The 16,568-nt window shown below is 42.6% G+C and overlaps 1 protein-coding gene across 1 annotated transcript in view; it reads right to left on the bottom strand.

Annotated features, from left to right (window-relative positions):
- Positions 1–9,167: 9,167 nt before the first annotated feature.
- THNSL1 (threonine synthase like 1) overlaps positions 9,168–16,568 on the bottom strand; it is an 81,299-nt gene continuing 73,898 nt past the window's right edge. Inside the window, exon 2 of the mRNA XM_069211363.1 lies at positions 9,168–13,187. Coding sequence (XP_069067464.1) covers positions 10,936–13,187 — 2,252 coding nt within the window. The 3' untranslated portion in view covers positions 9,168–10,935. The remainder of the gene's footprint in view (positions 13,188–16,568) is intronic.

Below are 16,568 nucleotides of genomic sequence, written 5' to 3' on the forward strand. Positions count from 1 at the left end.
CTTGCAAACGACCCAGATCCATGCAGAGTAAACACTAGTCATTCCAGGCAGCATGGGAAGAAGAGTACTTGTTTGATGAATGGCCAAAAGAGAAAGCCACCTGTTTGCTTTGCAAAGAGAAAGTTAATGTTCTTAAAAGGTATAACCTAAATCGGCACTACAAAACTCACCACGCAGTATATACTGAGAACTTCCCATTGCACTCAAAACTGCGTTTGGCAAAAGTGGCAGCATTAAAGCAATTGCTTCTTTCCCAGCAGAAGCTCTTTGTTTTTCAGATGAAGGAATATGAGGCTGTTACAGAAGCATCATTCAATATATGCTACTTGCTTGCCAAACATAAGAAGCCATTCACGGAGATAGAGCTGGTGAAGAAATGTTTCCTTTCAGCAGCTACAATTTTGATTGAGAACTATAGCAATAAAGCCAGCATTTTAAAAGAAATTGGCGCATTAGAGCTATCGGATTCCACATGTGCATGCAGAATAGAGACGCTGGGTGAAAACGTCCTGGAGCAGGTGATCAAAGAAGTCAGAGTCACCATTCTTCAGCATTGCCATGGATGAGTCCACAGATATAGGTGATGTGGACCAGTTATTAGTTTGGGTGAGGTATCTGCACAAATCACTTCATCCCAAAGAAGAGCTCCTGTGCCTTCTATTACTGCAAGGGCACACACAAGGAGAAGATATACTGGATAATATTTGCAACTACTTTGAAACACATCATATACCACTGGACACTCTAATAAGCATCACAACAGATGGGGCTCCTGCCATGGTAGGCCATGACAGAGGCTTTATATTGCTGTCACTGGACAGACTGTGATGGACTACCACTGCATTATTCATCAAGACGTTTTGTGTGCAAAACTGAAGCATGGAGAACTGAATAACGTCCTAAAACTTGCAGTGAAAATTGAAAATTACATTAGTGCTAAAGCCCTTAACCACAGACTTTTTAAAGCTGTGCTGCGGGATTCTGAAGCTGAATGTACAGACCTCTTGATGCACACTGAAGTGCGATGGCTAAGCAAAGGAAAAGTTCTGGAGCAGTTCATTGCTTTGCTCCCTGAAATTGAACACTTTGTAAACAGTAGAGGTGAATCATTCCCAGAACTAAAGGATGTGAAATGCGTTATAATGCTGCATTTTCTTTCAGATCTATTTGCACACTTCAATGCTCTGAATTTGTAGCTACAAGGCAAACAACAGCTTATGTGCTCCATGATGAATGGCATTTACTTATTTGAAAGTAAGCTTGTGCTATTCAAGGAACAACTGGATGTTGCTGAGTTCACCCACTTCCCAAAACTGTTGGCTGTGACTCTGAGTTTTCCAAGAGCACTAGAAATGCTGCCAACTCTATACCTTGGTGCATGTCTTGAGGAACTTTCTTGGGACATCTAACAGTGGTTTTCTCAGTTCAGAGCCCTCACCCCTCTGTTCAGGTTGGTTGAAAACCCCTGGATGGTGAGTGCACAAAATCTTGATGTCATTAAAATTATTGGCATGAATAGGGTGCAAGCACAAATGGAGCTTATAGAGATGCAGCCCAATTCGACTCTCGAAACATCTTTCTTAGGGCAGGTACCAGAAGAATTCTGGAACATTGTGCCTTCTGACAAATTTCCTGTTCTTTTTACAGTGGCTCAGAAAGTAATTTCTATGTTTGGGTCAACATATGTTTGTGACAGTTCATTTTCCACAATGGGACTGTTGAAGAGTAACCTCAGAAATGAGCTTACAGACTTACATCTGGATCCGCTCTTAAGACTTGCTGTTTCAGACATAGTACCAGATTACAGGACACTGATAGGAAACATGAAGTGTAAAATAAATTCTTAGTATATATTTCTTTGACATACCTGTTTCCTGGACTCAGTTAAACCTGTGCTGAGTATCCAGTTAACTAGGATTACCATGCAATGCCTCTTAAGATTGATATTTTCTTATAATAAAAATGTATTACCAAAATGGCCTCCCTGTAGCTTAGTAGTTATATCTGGCTTTGAAATAAAGCATTGTCTAGTAATGTTTTTGTTTTGAAAAGGTGTGTGTTCTCCCCCCCCAACCCTCTTGGTAGCGTCGCCCTGACCCCGCCCCTGACCCCCGACCCCACCTCCACCCTCAGGCCCATCGATACGGCCCTTCGCCACAAACCAGACTGTCATTTTGGTCCTTGGGAAAAAGTTTGTGAGTACCTATGCGGTATTTTTCTTAGTATATTTTGTTCTGCTAAAGTTTAGCAGAACAAAATATACTAAGATGAATACCCCAGCGCCACAAAAGTCAAGACAGGCTGCAAAACTGCGGTTTTGCTCAATTGAGATTAAAAAAAAAAGTGTTCAATTGCTAAATACAACACTAAGGATAACAACTTACATTAACTGCAAGAGGCCATAGTGAGGCTCTAGTTCTTATAACCTTTTATGTACAGAAAAGAATGATCAGGTCTGTTCAGCTTTTCAGATCGGTTCTGCCTTTGCTTTTATGAATGACATTCACTTTTTTAAAGTGGCATGAGTATTCCTATTTCATATTTTACAAGCTATTTCAGAACATGGCCCTTGGAAAATTCAAAATCATCATTTTCAATACTGTTCTAAAGATTGCTTCAACTCAGCGTACCTCGAGTATGGTAGAATCCGGAGGCGAAGACTTAGCCAACACAAAAAATAATCTTTTTAACTTTAGGTTCTCCATTGGGCAGCTTCCAAAGCAATTTCACTAAAGTATCTGCAAGCCTTCACCAGCAAGGATGTGGAGACAATTATGCTATCTTTAGAGTTCTGCAGTAACAAATAGGACTTTTTTTCTGGACGATACTATAACTAACCACAGATTCCTCCAAAGCGCTAGACTTGATCTTGAAACTTTTCCCAGCAATTGCTCCCATGCATCGAAAGGTGGAATCGTCAGCCTCTGTGGAAGCCTCGTCTCCCTCAGGAACTGAAATGTGGACCTGTATATACCACACCTGCACACGGATGTCAGATTAAAACAACGCATTCCAAGCCCTTACATAAGGAGAATTTGTAACAGATTGTGAGCCGTGACACTGTTGAATCAAACAAGGAACCTTATTAACACTTAAAATGTCTGCTCTGGAAAACAGGGATGCAGGAGTGCAGCGAGGACTCTGTGATTGGACTAGTTACCAAAAAGAGTGTCACTAAAGGTAAGGGATTTGTTCTTTTGATGGATAGATGAGATAAACAGAATAGATTTGCGAACTTGAATACCAAAACTCACGAAATGGTTTTGCAATAAATATGATAAATCACAGTACTAAGTCAGGCTTACGACACAAGGCTGTTGTGGATGGCTAGGTCTCCCCTGTTTAAAACTTCCCTTTGACTTTAAGTTAAAATGGAGGCCTAACTGGGACCAGTCGACCACAGACCTGGGTTCCAGTATGAATTCTTTTCTCCTGAAATCTTCTGTCATTGTGCAGTCAGTGAATCATTTATTCAAGGATGGCATATTAACAATTCTCAAAAGTATCTTCAAGATTCAGATTCTAAAAAGGATCAAAGAAATCAATTGGGTATGCCATTGAAATAATGTTTTGGCCAAAGAGTTGCGTCGTTCAGAGACTGACTCAAGGGTGAGTCTGGCGATAGTGTAGTTTCTGATTTATTATGTATGAGGCGTACAGTTGCTGCCAAAATGGAAACAACCTTTAGAAAGGACATATCCAGGGGGCTTTCTTCTCTATTCTTAACACTGTCATCCATGGATGTAGAAATCAATTTTATACAGCCAAGGTGTTTCCTACACTTTTGTTAGTAAAGATTTCAGACATTTTGGCCGGGCTGTAAACACTACAGTTGTAATCAGGATTTTATTAACCTTTATTAAGTGACTGAAATTGTTTTTGGTCAGTCTTGTAAACTTACAAGTCATAGTATTGTTAACATGCTTAGTAAGCAGAAATGGGAAGCAACATCTGCGTTGTCACGATGCTTGGATCTAACATCTGCATGCTATTCCTGCAGGCTGTTCGTTAGTATGGAAAACCACGAGCGAGGCGCGCAGCATCTTTTTTTTAATCTCAATTTAGCTGGTGCATTATCTTCAAGGTTTTTGCCAGATTCTGTCCTGCTCTCCGAAGTGGCCCTGCTGTCCAGTGTCCTCTAGTCTTCATTCAACACACTGGAAAATGGTAGAGGTAAGTAAGAAAATAATTTAGAAAGGGGAATCTCACTCGATAAGCATATTTTGAAAAATATATTTAGAAAAATGGAGGCCTAAGGAGGAAGGGTTTAGAGAGTGCTTCTTAGAAAAACTGGATCGGTAATGAGAATTAAAAAAAACACTAGTAAAACACCAACTGAAACTCTGCAGTTGATAGTGACACATAAATATTAGAGAAATCCCCAAAGACAATATTAACAAGCATTGGCAAAGCCTATAGGTCTCAAATATGCAAGAGCTATTTGCCAATGTGTTTTAGCCATGTTGTACATCAGTGTGGCTGCTGTCAGCATGACAAAGTTAGTACTGTAGACGAGAATGGCGTGGAGTGTTGTAGCGTGGAGTAAAATGTTGTAAGGTGGTGTGGCAGTTAGTGTTGAGTATTGGAGAGGTAGTGTGGAGTCGCATAGAGTGGCATACACTGGAGTGGCATAGAGTAGAGTGGACTGCTTTAGAGTGCATTGGCGCAGTGTTGCAGAGTATAGCTGCACTGAGAACAGTGGCATTGAATTCAGAAATATGGAAAGCAGTGACATAGATTAGAGTGGTGCACAGTGGAGTGGTGCATATTAGAGCAGAGTACCACAGAGTAGAGCAGAACGGTGCAGAGTAGAGCAGAGAGGCGCAGAGCAAGAGTGGCACACAGCAAGTGAGGCACACAGCAAGTGTGGCACAAAGTGGAACAGAGTAGAGTGGTGCAGAGTATAAGAGATTAGCGTGGCGCATAGAAGAAGAGAGCAGAGGGGCGCAGAGTGGGGAAGGTGCAGAGTGAGGCAGAGTAGAGTGGCGCAGAGTCGAGTGGCACAGAGTGCAGTAGTATAGAGTAGAGTGGCATATAGCGGAGTAGCATAGAGGGGTAGAGTGCAGTGGCGTAGAGTGCAGTGGTGCAGACTAGAGTGGTGCAGAGTATAGTGGCGCAGAGTAGAGGGACCTGATGTTTTTAAACCTCTTTGCGTCCTTCAACGCCATCCATCGCTCCATCACAAGCTCCTGCGTCTCTGGATCATGGCCTGAACTGCTGGTGCTGCATTGTATTGATAGGATGCAGATGGCAGGACTTCCTGCTTTTTGTGCTGCTCTGCTTGCTATTACTTGTGATCTCCTATGGATTGTTACTGACATCACTCTGCAAACATCCAACACAACAGCCGCGCCTTGCTAATACCTGCCATTAGGCACTTTCTATTACTAAAGCTGTCAGCACCGTCACTTAGGGACATTGGCAGCATACCACATGACGCAGCACACACATCATGGATGCTGTGCAGTACAGCGTCAAGCAATTCAGAAAGTGAATTGGTCTCAAAGACGACACTTATTGGCTTTGCCAATGCTTGTCTAGTCTGCCACAGGCAGATGCACAAACCCCCAAAATTCACTTCAGTTTTGCATCTGCTTACCACAGATGGGAAAATGGGACTTTTTCCAATCCCTGGTTAGAAAGGCTTATCCAGAGTGAACATGACCCAGGCTACCATTACTGACAACCCTGAGCTTTGTGGTTTCAGTTTTCTACTTAGCTGGTGGGCATTTGGCCAGATACTATCATCACTGCCTGCTACGAGAGAGCTATTTGTGGCGTTCCGTTCCATAACATTCACGCTACTGGGAGCTTTTTTAATTGCATGCTGGATAAAAACTAATATCTTCAATTATCAGATTTTAATGACATTAGCAGCATAGCAACATGTGATAAAATACAACCTCGTTTTCAGCCTCGTATTGGACACTGGCTGCAAATGTTTTGTCCATACTCGAGGAGTGGTAACTCAGACTTAAGAGTGTTAGCAGGAAAACGGGAAGGGTTTAGTACAGATGAATGTAAATGTCTATTTTATAGTGGTGGCATTCGAGATCACCAACTGTTATTTTTCTGCCTAGCTTTGGTAATCACACCTAGGAGATTCCTAAGATCTATATCTTGCAAATAAAATGTGTTGACTAAGGCTGCTGTAGATGTTATCCAACATCCGCTGACGACGGTTATGGAGGTTTTACAATTCAAGTGTTATTAGGAGATGTAATTTTTGCATGGATGCAATGGATTTCGATAGTGGGAAAATGTTGTTTGCAGACCTCAAATTGAGGTCAACAATAAATAAAGAATTAAAATAAAAATACAAAAAACATTTCTCCTTTTCTTCAGCTTCAGGATCAAACATGATCCTTAACCAGGCTACAGTTGTAATAGTGACAACAAGCACAGGCTTGTGACCTTTGGTTTTGAGCACTTTTGTTAGAATGCATTTCATTGTAGTCTGGTGTGAAGTGATTGTTGGGAACAACGCAGGGATCGAGGCTTCCGAGATATTTTCAGGATTGATATTCTAGTTAAAGTGTGGGTCTGGGTCCAGGAGATATGCTTGTATGTTTATTTAAGGCATTGTCAATCGTGTTTGGTGGAAAGCCTTTGGGTTATTACGTCATGCACTGAGTCGCTTGCTGCTTAAGTTATATGGGAAACCATTTGCGGCTTCCCCGAGGGGCACTGCAGATCAGTCTAAGCGTGATATGCAGTTAGCTTCTCTGCCAGCGAAGCAGCGCCCTGGAGACGAAAGCTCACTACCAAGGAGCTCCCCCCTCCTCTCTTCCAAGTCACCAAAAATATACGGCCAGAATATATGTGAAGACATGAAAACCTTGAATTATGGGTACATCACGTCGAGATATATAGGTATATCCCTTTTCACCAGACAGGCAAAAACTTGAAACTGGAATTTACATTCACAGTCCAATATTCTTACTGAAATTGCAAGGTTGTGTTACAGCCTCATAAATGGCGCACAAGTGCTCCATCGGGAGACCAATCTGCATTCTTCTTGCCTAGAAACCTCTCACTTTGAAGTCAGTTGAAAATAAAAAGACACAGCTTGACATTTGACCTCTATCTTTGAATGCACTCAGATAAGATTTATTGAAAGGCAGCCCTAGGAAAGATGCTAGTAAATACGGTTTTAGCATGTGAGGGAGCAAGTGAACCTTAACAAACTTAGCCAGCGATTGAGTCGCCAGCAAATGTGAATTGCAAACCACAAAGACAATGGCAAGCAACGGGGAGAATGCATTCTCAGGTCAACTTTCTCAAACTCCCCAAGATGTCTTTGGCATAACTAGACACCTGTGCTTCTCGTAGGCAGCGATCTAAAAAGCAGTGTGAGGGCGGGAAATGAAACAAAATCTTTGTTAAAGCAGGAAGCGTGTTCTGCAACCATGCAAACACATAATATGAGCAAGCCTCACCAAAGTGACAGCAGATGAAAGTTGACTTTAAAACTCGTCAACTCCCTATCAACCCTTAATGAAACCTCATGAATCAGGGTGAGGCAATTGGTTGCAGCCTGCTTGGCGTTCTGTTGAAGGAGTATGGTCCAATCGTCATCGAGTGTTTTATTTGCCCATTGTCCAGGTATTGGTGGCCTCAGGGCAGTGTTAGAGAGAACATGCATATTATACACAATGACAAAATCTGTATTGGTCTGAACCTAAATAAGGGTTGTAAACACTTTATACCGGAACCACTAGTCTGTGCTGACTTGAGTATCATACCCTAAAACACTTTTGCCAATGATTAATGAAGTTCTCCAACTACTGTAGTTCTCCCATATCACTTTTACTAAGGTAATGGTGACTTCTGAAGAAATAGATCAATATCACAGCAAAATATTGACAAAAATTAGAGATACAGAAAAGCTACCAATAGAGGACCTCAGCAAATTAACCAGTTTTACGATGTACCGAAATACCATATGTAATGCAACTGTATACGACCACCGAAAATGTTTCTATGTATACAGCAACCTGCTGCCAGTAGGCCCATTCGACATCCTCCATCAGCACTGCACAGCCAAGCTTATTGAAACGGAAACACCTTGCATTCGTTTTTTTTCTAGCAGCTGAGCAACTACTCAAAATAGTCCCAGATGTGAGAAATAATCTGCGGTCAAGACATTACTGAAAAAGTCATCCCTTAACCCTACATTCTGTGTTGAATTTACATCCACCATTCTCCATTACCTGGTTAAACAACATAAACTAGTGGGGGGCACATACGTGTAAGACTCTGCTTAGTCTAATGGTATGCTGCACCCATGGAAAGCAGGATTCTGTCCCAATATAAAGACAGACCCTACTGTAATCTTAGACTTACTTGGTGGCAGATTCACAAATTCATTAGCTCGGTTAGTGTTGTTCTGACATGTTGACCATTAACTGTTCCCACAGTGTTTGAGGTCAGAATTCGGAGGCTGGAGCTCAAATGATTCAACTCTTTGTCTCTGCTTGCTTTCAAATGGGAAGCTGTCCCGCTTTAAGTCATCTGCTGAGTCTGTTTGGGAGTCAAAAAAGGCTTAATAATCTTGTCTTTTTTTCAACTAGTGCTACCACCTCTTGCTCAATTGTTCCACGACCACAAACTAGGTTATTTTGATAAACAAACGAAATTTCTCCTTAGTCTTAAGGGGGAGGTTGGGTTACCATCAACAACATTAGGTCAGATTTGTCAGCAGTCTGGTGGTAGTTAGAGTTCCGATGCCCTGAAATTGAATCCTAGTTTTAAATCAGTATAACGGATTAAACTCCCTCTCTATGACCCGATAAGCTTGACATCATTATTAGAATATGTCCAGAACCGACTTCCAGAGTAAATAATATATGATACTTGTGCACACGGACCTTTTTCTGAGGCCTCCAATTTCAGCTGGTATTAAAAGTTACTCCTTTCATCTTAACTTGCAAAAATCTGGCCTTTCCCACCATACCTTCACAAGGTAATTCTCATCATGCATGCATTTTGGACGATCAAGCTGGATGCCGGACATTCCTGCTTATTGGCAGCTATAAGCAGTTTTGCCTTCTCTCTTTGGGTGAAAGATCAATCTAAAATCATTTAACATAACATTTGTGTGACAAGGAAACAGAAAAGTGCACATATCCCCTAACCAGAACAAAACTAACACGGAGGCATTTAAATCTGAGAAAAGGGTATATTTTTCACATCAAATGTAAGACATTAGGATTTATGAGCAAATAAAAAAGCAGTCCTGAGTCTTCAATAGTCAGTGGAAAAATCTTAACTAAGCATAACATCCACTTAGAAGCTGGGGTGCAGTGAGTACAAAGCGGTATACACACAGGCCGGCTTTATGACATTGGCGGTGGTGATGGCCACCAACATACCATCACCGCAGCTACCATTCGTTCGCCATATTATGAGCACTGCCTGACTTTTACCACAAGAAGGGCAGAAATCCGATAGTGATCATACTGTTAGACGGTAGTAAGCTGGCACTGCTACCACCAGCACCGCCACGCCAGTAGAACGCTGCCAGACGTATTATGTCCAGTAATACAGCCTGGTGGTGTTCTGCTGGCGGTAGCAGTGCCTCTTCCCATTCCCTGCCAGAAGCCCTCCTCGACCAAGGTAAGTCAGGCTTCCGACAGAGGGGGTTGGAGGGGGGGATGTTGTGTGTGTGTGTCTGAGTGTGTGCATGAATGTGTACGTGTGAATGCGTCTGTGTGTGTTGTGTTGTTTGCGTGGATGTATGCGTGTGAGGGAATGTAAGAATGGTGAAGTGAGTGCCTGTCTGCATGTCTGTGATGGTGTGTAAGAATGTGTGTGAGTATATCTGGAAGTATGCATGAATGAATGCGTGTATGCCAGTGTGTGTGATTGAGCATATGCCTGGTGCATGTCTGCAGGTGTCTGCGTGTATGGGGGGTGGGGGTGAGTGTGAGGATCGAAGGGGGTGTGGGGTGAGTGTGAGGATCAGAGGGGGTGGGGGAGTGTGAGGTTCGGAGGGGGTGGGGGAGAGTTTGGATAGAGGGGGGTGTCAGGTGTGGGGGGGGGGGGGGGGGGGGAGCCGCATACCAGTGACAAGGAAGGGATTCCCTGTCACCGGTAGGGCCTGCCACCATGTTTTCTGCGGTGTTGCTAACGCCACCAAAACCATGGTGGTAGGCAGGCTCATAATGCCACCGCCAGTACAATGCCGGCCAGCAGGCTGAAGATGGACATCTCCAGCGGCTCATACCACCATGGCGATATGTCTGGAGAAGTGGCAGGTTGGCTGCCTGTATGTACCGACAGCCTGTTGGCAATATGCAACATTACCACTCACCGCCGGGGTCATAATTACCCCCATAATGTTCATTGCTACTATACTCCCTTCCACAAGAGATACTCCTTTCTATAAACTACAAAAGGTAATTAGTGACCTTCACCCCAAGGTGTAAGAATATCAACAAACAGGGAATAAAGAGGAACTGAGCAACAATGGCAAACACTAGTAGAGAGTTGGATACGTTGCTTTGAGGAGTAACTTAAAACGTACAATGGCCTTTTCTAAGGTAATGGTTTCTATATCAACAAGCTTTAGAAGAGATAAGGATATCTGAAGCATAAAAGCTATTACTTGATTATGTAGGGTTTTTCATTTGATAAACATTGAACAAACATCAAAGATATTATTCAAACTATGCAGCTTCCTTCATGTGTTTTATCACAACAGAAACATATCTAACAAGCCACACAGGTACACTGGTTGTTATTGAACCATGGCCAACAAATATTCTACCCATTCATTAAGGCTCATTTTCAAAAGCTGATTTCAATCTATGAGGAGAAAGAAGTGTTGAATGTAGAGAACATTTTGAAAACAGAGCAATGTAAAATATATCAATTGTGAAATGGTACAGTTGTGAGTGGAAACAACAAGAGCGCAAATGGCCTAGTCGGGACTCAGCGAACTCTAAAGAAAAGATTGTGGATGGTCGTTTCAACGTGGTCCATCATGACGTTCTGATCGGCAGCGCATACCTGATGATCATTGTTCTCTGACTTTTTCAATGTTTTCAACAAGGCTGCATGCGCGGGAGGCAGTGGATTCAAAGAATGCAGTAAGTGAAGCTGGCTTAATGGATTTTGCTTTATCTGCGAAATGCGCAGTGCTTTCAAAATAGTAGATGCAAACTTAGAATAATGGGCTGTGCTTGCGATAACAAGAGGACACGTCTTATCCTGCAGTCTGTCGGCAACAGCTTTAGCCACAGCAGTGTGTGTGTCTAATACATAGCCTGAATTGGAATACACAGAGTGGATAGCAGCCAAACAGTCCTCTTCTGAACACCAATCAGCTACCATATCCTTCTGAAGCCTTGCAAGCAAATCATTTGGTAACTGAAAGTGACCTTGACTTTCAAGCTGACTAAATAACTGGTTGACAAGCTGTCCATTTCCGTTGGAAATTAGATGCACATATCTTTCAAGATTGGAAGACTTGAGAATGTCTATTGCAGGAGAAGTGGTAAGTATTAGTTTCCTGTTCCTTAAATCATAATGCCCTGTTTTAATGAACTCTGTCAGAACATTGTTCTGATTAGAAGCACAAATAAATTTTCGGATAGGAATTCCCATCAGTTTGGCATAGATTGCTGACAATATGTTACCAAAGTTTCCTGTTGGAATGCAAACATCTATAGGATTTCCAAAATGAATGACGCCCTGGCTAACAAGATCAAGGTAGGCAGAAGCATGGTAGACCACCTGAGGAACCAGACGAGCCCAGTTAATAGAATTTGCGGTACTTAAAGCAGTTCCATATTCTGCTGCTAAAAAGCCAGTGTAATTTGAATTTGTTAACATGTGTTTTAGAGTTTTCTGGCAAAAATCAAAATCTGATTTGACACCTACTGAAAACCCATTATCACTCTGACACCCTAACAGCTGGGACTTTTGAATGGGGCTGACTCCATTTTCAGGAAACAGTGAAATCACTGCAATCCTCTGCTTGTCAATGTCATTGAGACGACTAAAACCATCCAAGACAGCACTACCTGTATCTCCAGAAGTTGCAGTGAGAATTAGAGAGTTACATGTTCTCGGGACACAATAAGCAAACATCTGTGGCATTATCTGGAGTGCTAAATCCTTAAATGATGCTGTTGGGCCATGGAATAGTTCAAGGAGAAATTGGTTCCCCATCAAATGCCTAACTGGTGCAATCTGATTACAAGCAAAGTTTTTCCCATATGCTAGATCAATCATTTCTCCAAGCTTGACTGCTGGTATGTCAGCAGGAGGTATGCACCTTTCAAGTATAACTTGCGCCCTTTCAATATAATCTGCACCCTTTAACCGCATCCACTCTCCTTTAGTTAATTTTGGGACTCCTCCATCAGGGACAAAGAGCCCACCATCAGAGGCTAGCCCATCCACAATAACCTCGCTGAAAGTCCTTGCAGAATTAGCTGTCTTGGGTTCTTTGAGACAGTTGCTCCGCGTTGAAGTGAATGTTTCTGATGCAGAGTTTTCGTATCTCTTAATTCCATGAAGTACCTTTTCTGCTAAGGCCTCTGTGGTATCACCACTTTCACAAAGGACACGGAAATCATGCCATTTCTTATAGAAATGCTTCCGGTACTGAAGGATGTCTCCCATTGAGCTTTCCGAACTCTGCCCCACAATGCGATCGATTTTCATGACTTCCAGTCGGTCAACTATTTCTCCAGCATGAACATCGAGATAAACAACAATGCTATTTTTCTTCAAGTGCTCCATGCTAGCAGAGTGCATTGGATTCGACCCAGAAAGAGAAATGACACTTCCAGATGCTGACCATTTCAAAAGGGCTTTTCCTTCCTCTTCCAAAAATTGCTCATTACCGACATCCTGCAATTTTTCCGAAACACTCATATTCCAATCTTTTTCAAGGACATCATCGTCCACATCTATGACAGGAAGGCCCAGTCTCTGACCAAGGAGTCTTCCTATTGTTGTTTTCCCTGCTCCAGGAGGTCCCATAAGAACTAGATTCCGGTCTCCAATAAGAGAGTGATGGATTGAGCGCCATGACTTCATCATGAAAGGATGTGCCGAGGGGCTCAGTAAGGTCGACTTGAAAGGTCTGCACTCTGTAGGAGACTTCCATGCTGTTTGCTTCAGAAATGGACACGGGAAGGCATGCAGTAACTGCTGCTTCCTCTTTTGGATCACTGAAAAAGAGAAAGAAATAGTTTACTAAACAATACGTGTATAACGTTAATGTTGTACAATCTTTTACGAACCGTGCTATGCGAAATGTGATTCTGCAAAATAAGAATTTCAGGACTGATTGAAGAAACCGGGGATAATTAAAACAATCGTGCAGTTCACGTAAGTAACTAGCAAGAACCTTTCATTCTAAAAGGAAGGTAAAAAAGAAATGCAAACAGGTTTGAAGGACTTTGTTTTGCAGCTGCATATTCAACAGAACAGGTGTTAATAAAGATTCATGCTTCTATCTATTTGATGCTTTACACAGGGATCTCTCCTATGTAGTGCTAATCATTTATTAAAGTCAAATCAAGCGTGTGGAACCTCTGCGTAACTCCTGCACATGTTCACAGAAATAAATAAGCTTTGGCAAAGCCAAAGGCTTTCGGGTTTGGGACCAATTGGATTTGCCAACGCAGCAAGCCACTGTTGTGCATCGGCACAAACAAAAAGACAAGGCACCAGGATGCAGCTGCTGTTGCGGGTCGCGTAATTCTGGAGGTGTGCCCAAGCATAACCATGCATGATGTGGGCGCCACTGTACTTGTTTTGTTTTATTATTATTTACCTATTCTGGATAACAGATGCCACTTGGATCAGTAAATAAAAAATATACTTTTTTAGTGGAAAAGCCCAAAATAAAACATGATCGTAGGGCCAGATGGGAGGGGTTTGAAGGGAGTGGGTAATGGAGGAGCGAGTGCGAGACATGTGGGAAAGGCAGCACACAAGAGCAACACAGGGGTTCGAGGAGAAAAGCACAAGTGAAAGAGCAACACAGAATGTGGAGAAGGGGAGTGTGGATGAGATGCACACACGATGGGAACAAGCAGCATCTGAGGGAAACGCCAGTGCGGGGGCAGGGAAGAAGCACACGACTCATGGAATGCCTAACAGCTGTGTTCGGTGGTGCTGTGAATATAACCAACCAGATGCAGCAACCGAGGTTAAGGGTGATTTATTTCAGATTAACAATGGAGCCCACTAGTAGACACCATGTGGATACTGGTCCCAGGCTTTAACTGTCAATTTTCTAGAATTAGAGCACAGGTGCAAGCCAGTGAGCAACGAGGTAAATGCTGAAGACACAACACGAGCCAGCGAGCATGTAAACAAATAAATATTTTAACAGTGAGATGAACATACAATATTAGAATACAATACTAACCTAAAAGATAAATAATTGGTAGAGCCAATATGTGGTGCCTTTATAATGGAAGCGCCGAGCTGTTGGCTTTGCCAATGTTTGTCTGTAACGTATGGTATAAAAAAAGTTAAAAAAACAAACATTTCAAAATGTTAAAGGAAAACCAAGCACATATCTTATGGTATCTCAAAACTGCACATTGAGTTCAGTGTTTTCAATCTTTATGTAAAAGCTGTGGTTTATTTTTAAGTACTTTTTACTCAGGAAACTAAGTAGAATTAAAAAAGAATACGGAAGTGTCAAACTGTGAAAAGAAACGTTCGCCAAAGCCTAATTTACTTTCGACAGTTCCTTAGTCTGCTGTAGAAACCCAGGAAGTAGATTTAGGGGCCTCCAGGAGAAGTGTCACGTTAAGTACACCTTCTTCTACCTCACACACCAGCTCAGTGGGTGCAGCAGATGACCCTTCCAATACCAATTTATCAGTACGCAGTTCTTTTAGTAAATGTTGGTTTAAAACCTGCTGACAAACAAGGTGCATATTCTGTGGTTTTAGTTAAGCCATTTATCTATAAGATAATGTACCCCCAACTACAAATTAAAGGAATAACACAAATCAACAAGTCGTTCCAAATCAACAAGGCCATCACAATACGCATCGACTTAGCACCTAATTGTACAAAATAACTTTTCCAAATAGTAAAAGAATACTCCAACCCAGTAGCCACAGAGAACACCATCCACCCCTCCCAAGAACTCTGAAACACCCTCTCAGACTACTTCTAAACCAACTTCGACCCTCAACCCAGGATCTCCAACCTCAGCTCTCTTGAGCCTCCCCCTACGCACACCAACAGCACTATCTCAACGTGTGCACCGGTCAAAACAATCCACCTCAGCCATCATGTCATCCATTCACTTTAGGGCACCCACCAACCCATGCCCCAACCACCTATTCAACCTCATAACCAACCTCATCAGCACGGAACTCATCAGCATACTCAACACCTCCATCACCTCTACAGATTTTTTCCAGACAAATGTAAACATGCGGAAATCAAACCCCTCCTGAAAAAACACTCTGCCTACCTCAACAAACTCAATAATAACCGACCCATCTCTCTACTCCCTTACACAGCCAAAGTACTTGAGAAGGCCACCAATCAGCAGCTCACCAGCTACCTGGAAGAAAACAACCTACTGGACACCTCCCAATCACTTTTTCGTTCCTTCCACAGCACCAAAACCACACTTATTGGCGCCACTGACGACATCAAAGCACTCCTCAAGCGCAGGCACACTGCCGCCCTGATCCTCCTCGACCTATCAGCCACGTTCGACACTGTCTCCCACCACACCCACATCAACAGACTCCACAGCATCGTAATACAAAACGACACCCTCAAATTGATCTCCTCCTTCCTAACAGGACTCACCCAGAACATCTCACTAGCCCCTTTCACCTCCACACCCAAGAGCATCAATTGTGGCATACCACAAGGTTCATCCCTCAGCCCCACTTCGTTCAATACCTACATGACCCCCCTGACAGACATCATTAGATCCCACAGACTCAACATCACCTCCTATGCATATGATACTCAACTGATCCTCTCGCTTAATGATGACTCCTCCACCACCAGAACCAACTTTCACAATGCCATGACCACCGTAGCCGATTGGACAGAAGTCCTGATCTTTGGAAAAAACACGTCTATATGGGACCATAGCTGGTGGCCAGCCGAACTTTAACACACTCCCACAGACCACGCTTGCAACCTTGGCATCATCCTCAACAGTGAGCTGTCCATGAAGCGGCAGATCTATGCAGTCGCCTCCTCCTGCATTCACCCCTGCATGCTCAGTTAGTATCAGAATGATGCCAATGTCAGCAGAATAGGAAAAGTAATTTTACATTTGGCTATTAATGCTAATTGTTCTCCTAAATTGAGCCCCTATCTTCAGAATCATACATTTTGTCACAATAACATTAATGGGCTCCACCAATGAAAGCAGGGCAACTTCATATGTAAACAAAAATGCTGAAATTGCATTGATGTACAGATATCAGATATTGAAAAGTTTAGATTTCTTGAGCATTCTCCGACATGATTCAGGCCTCAGTGCACTCCCCATGTTGACCATATCACACCTTTATCCAGGCCTTGCTGGTCTAAACCAAGCCAGAGTTGGT

Source organism: Pleurodeles waltl, chromosome 10 (assembly GCF_031143425.1).
Source record: "Pleurodeles waltl isolate 20211129_DDA chromosome 10, aPleWal1.hap1.20221129, whole genome shotgun sequence".
Classification (NCBI taxonomy): domain Eukaryota; kingdom Metazoa; phylum Chordata; class Amphibia; order Caudata; family Salamandridae; genus Pleurodeles; species Pleurodeles waltl.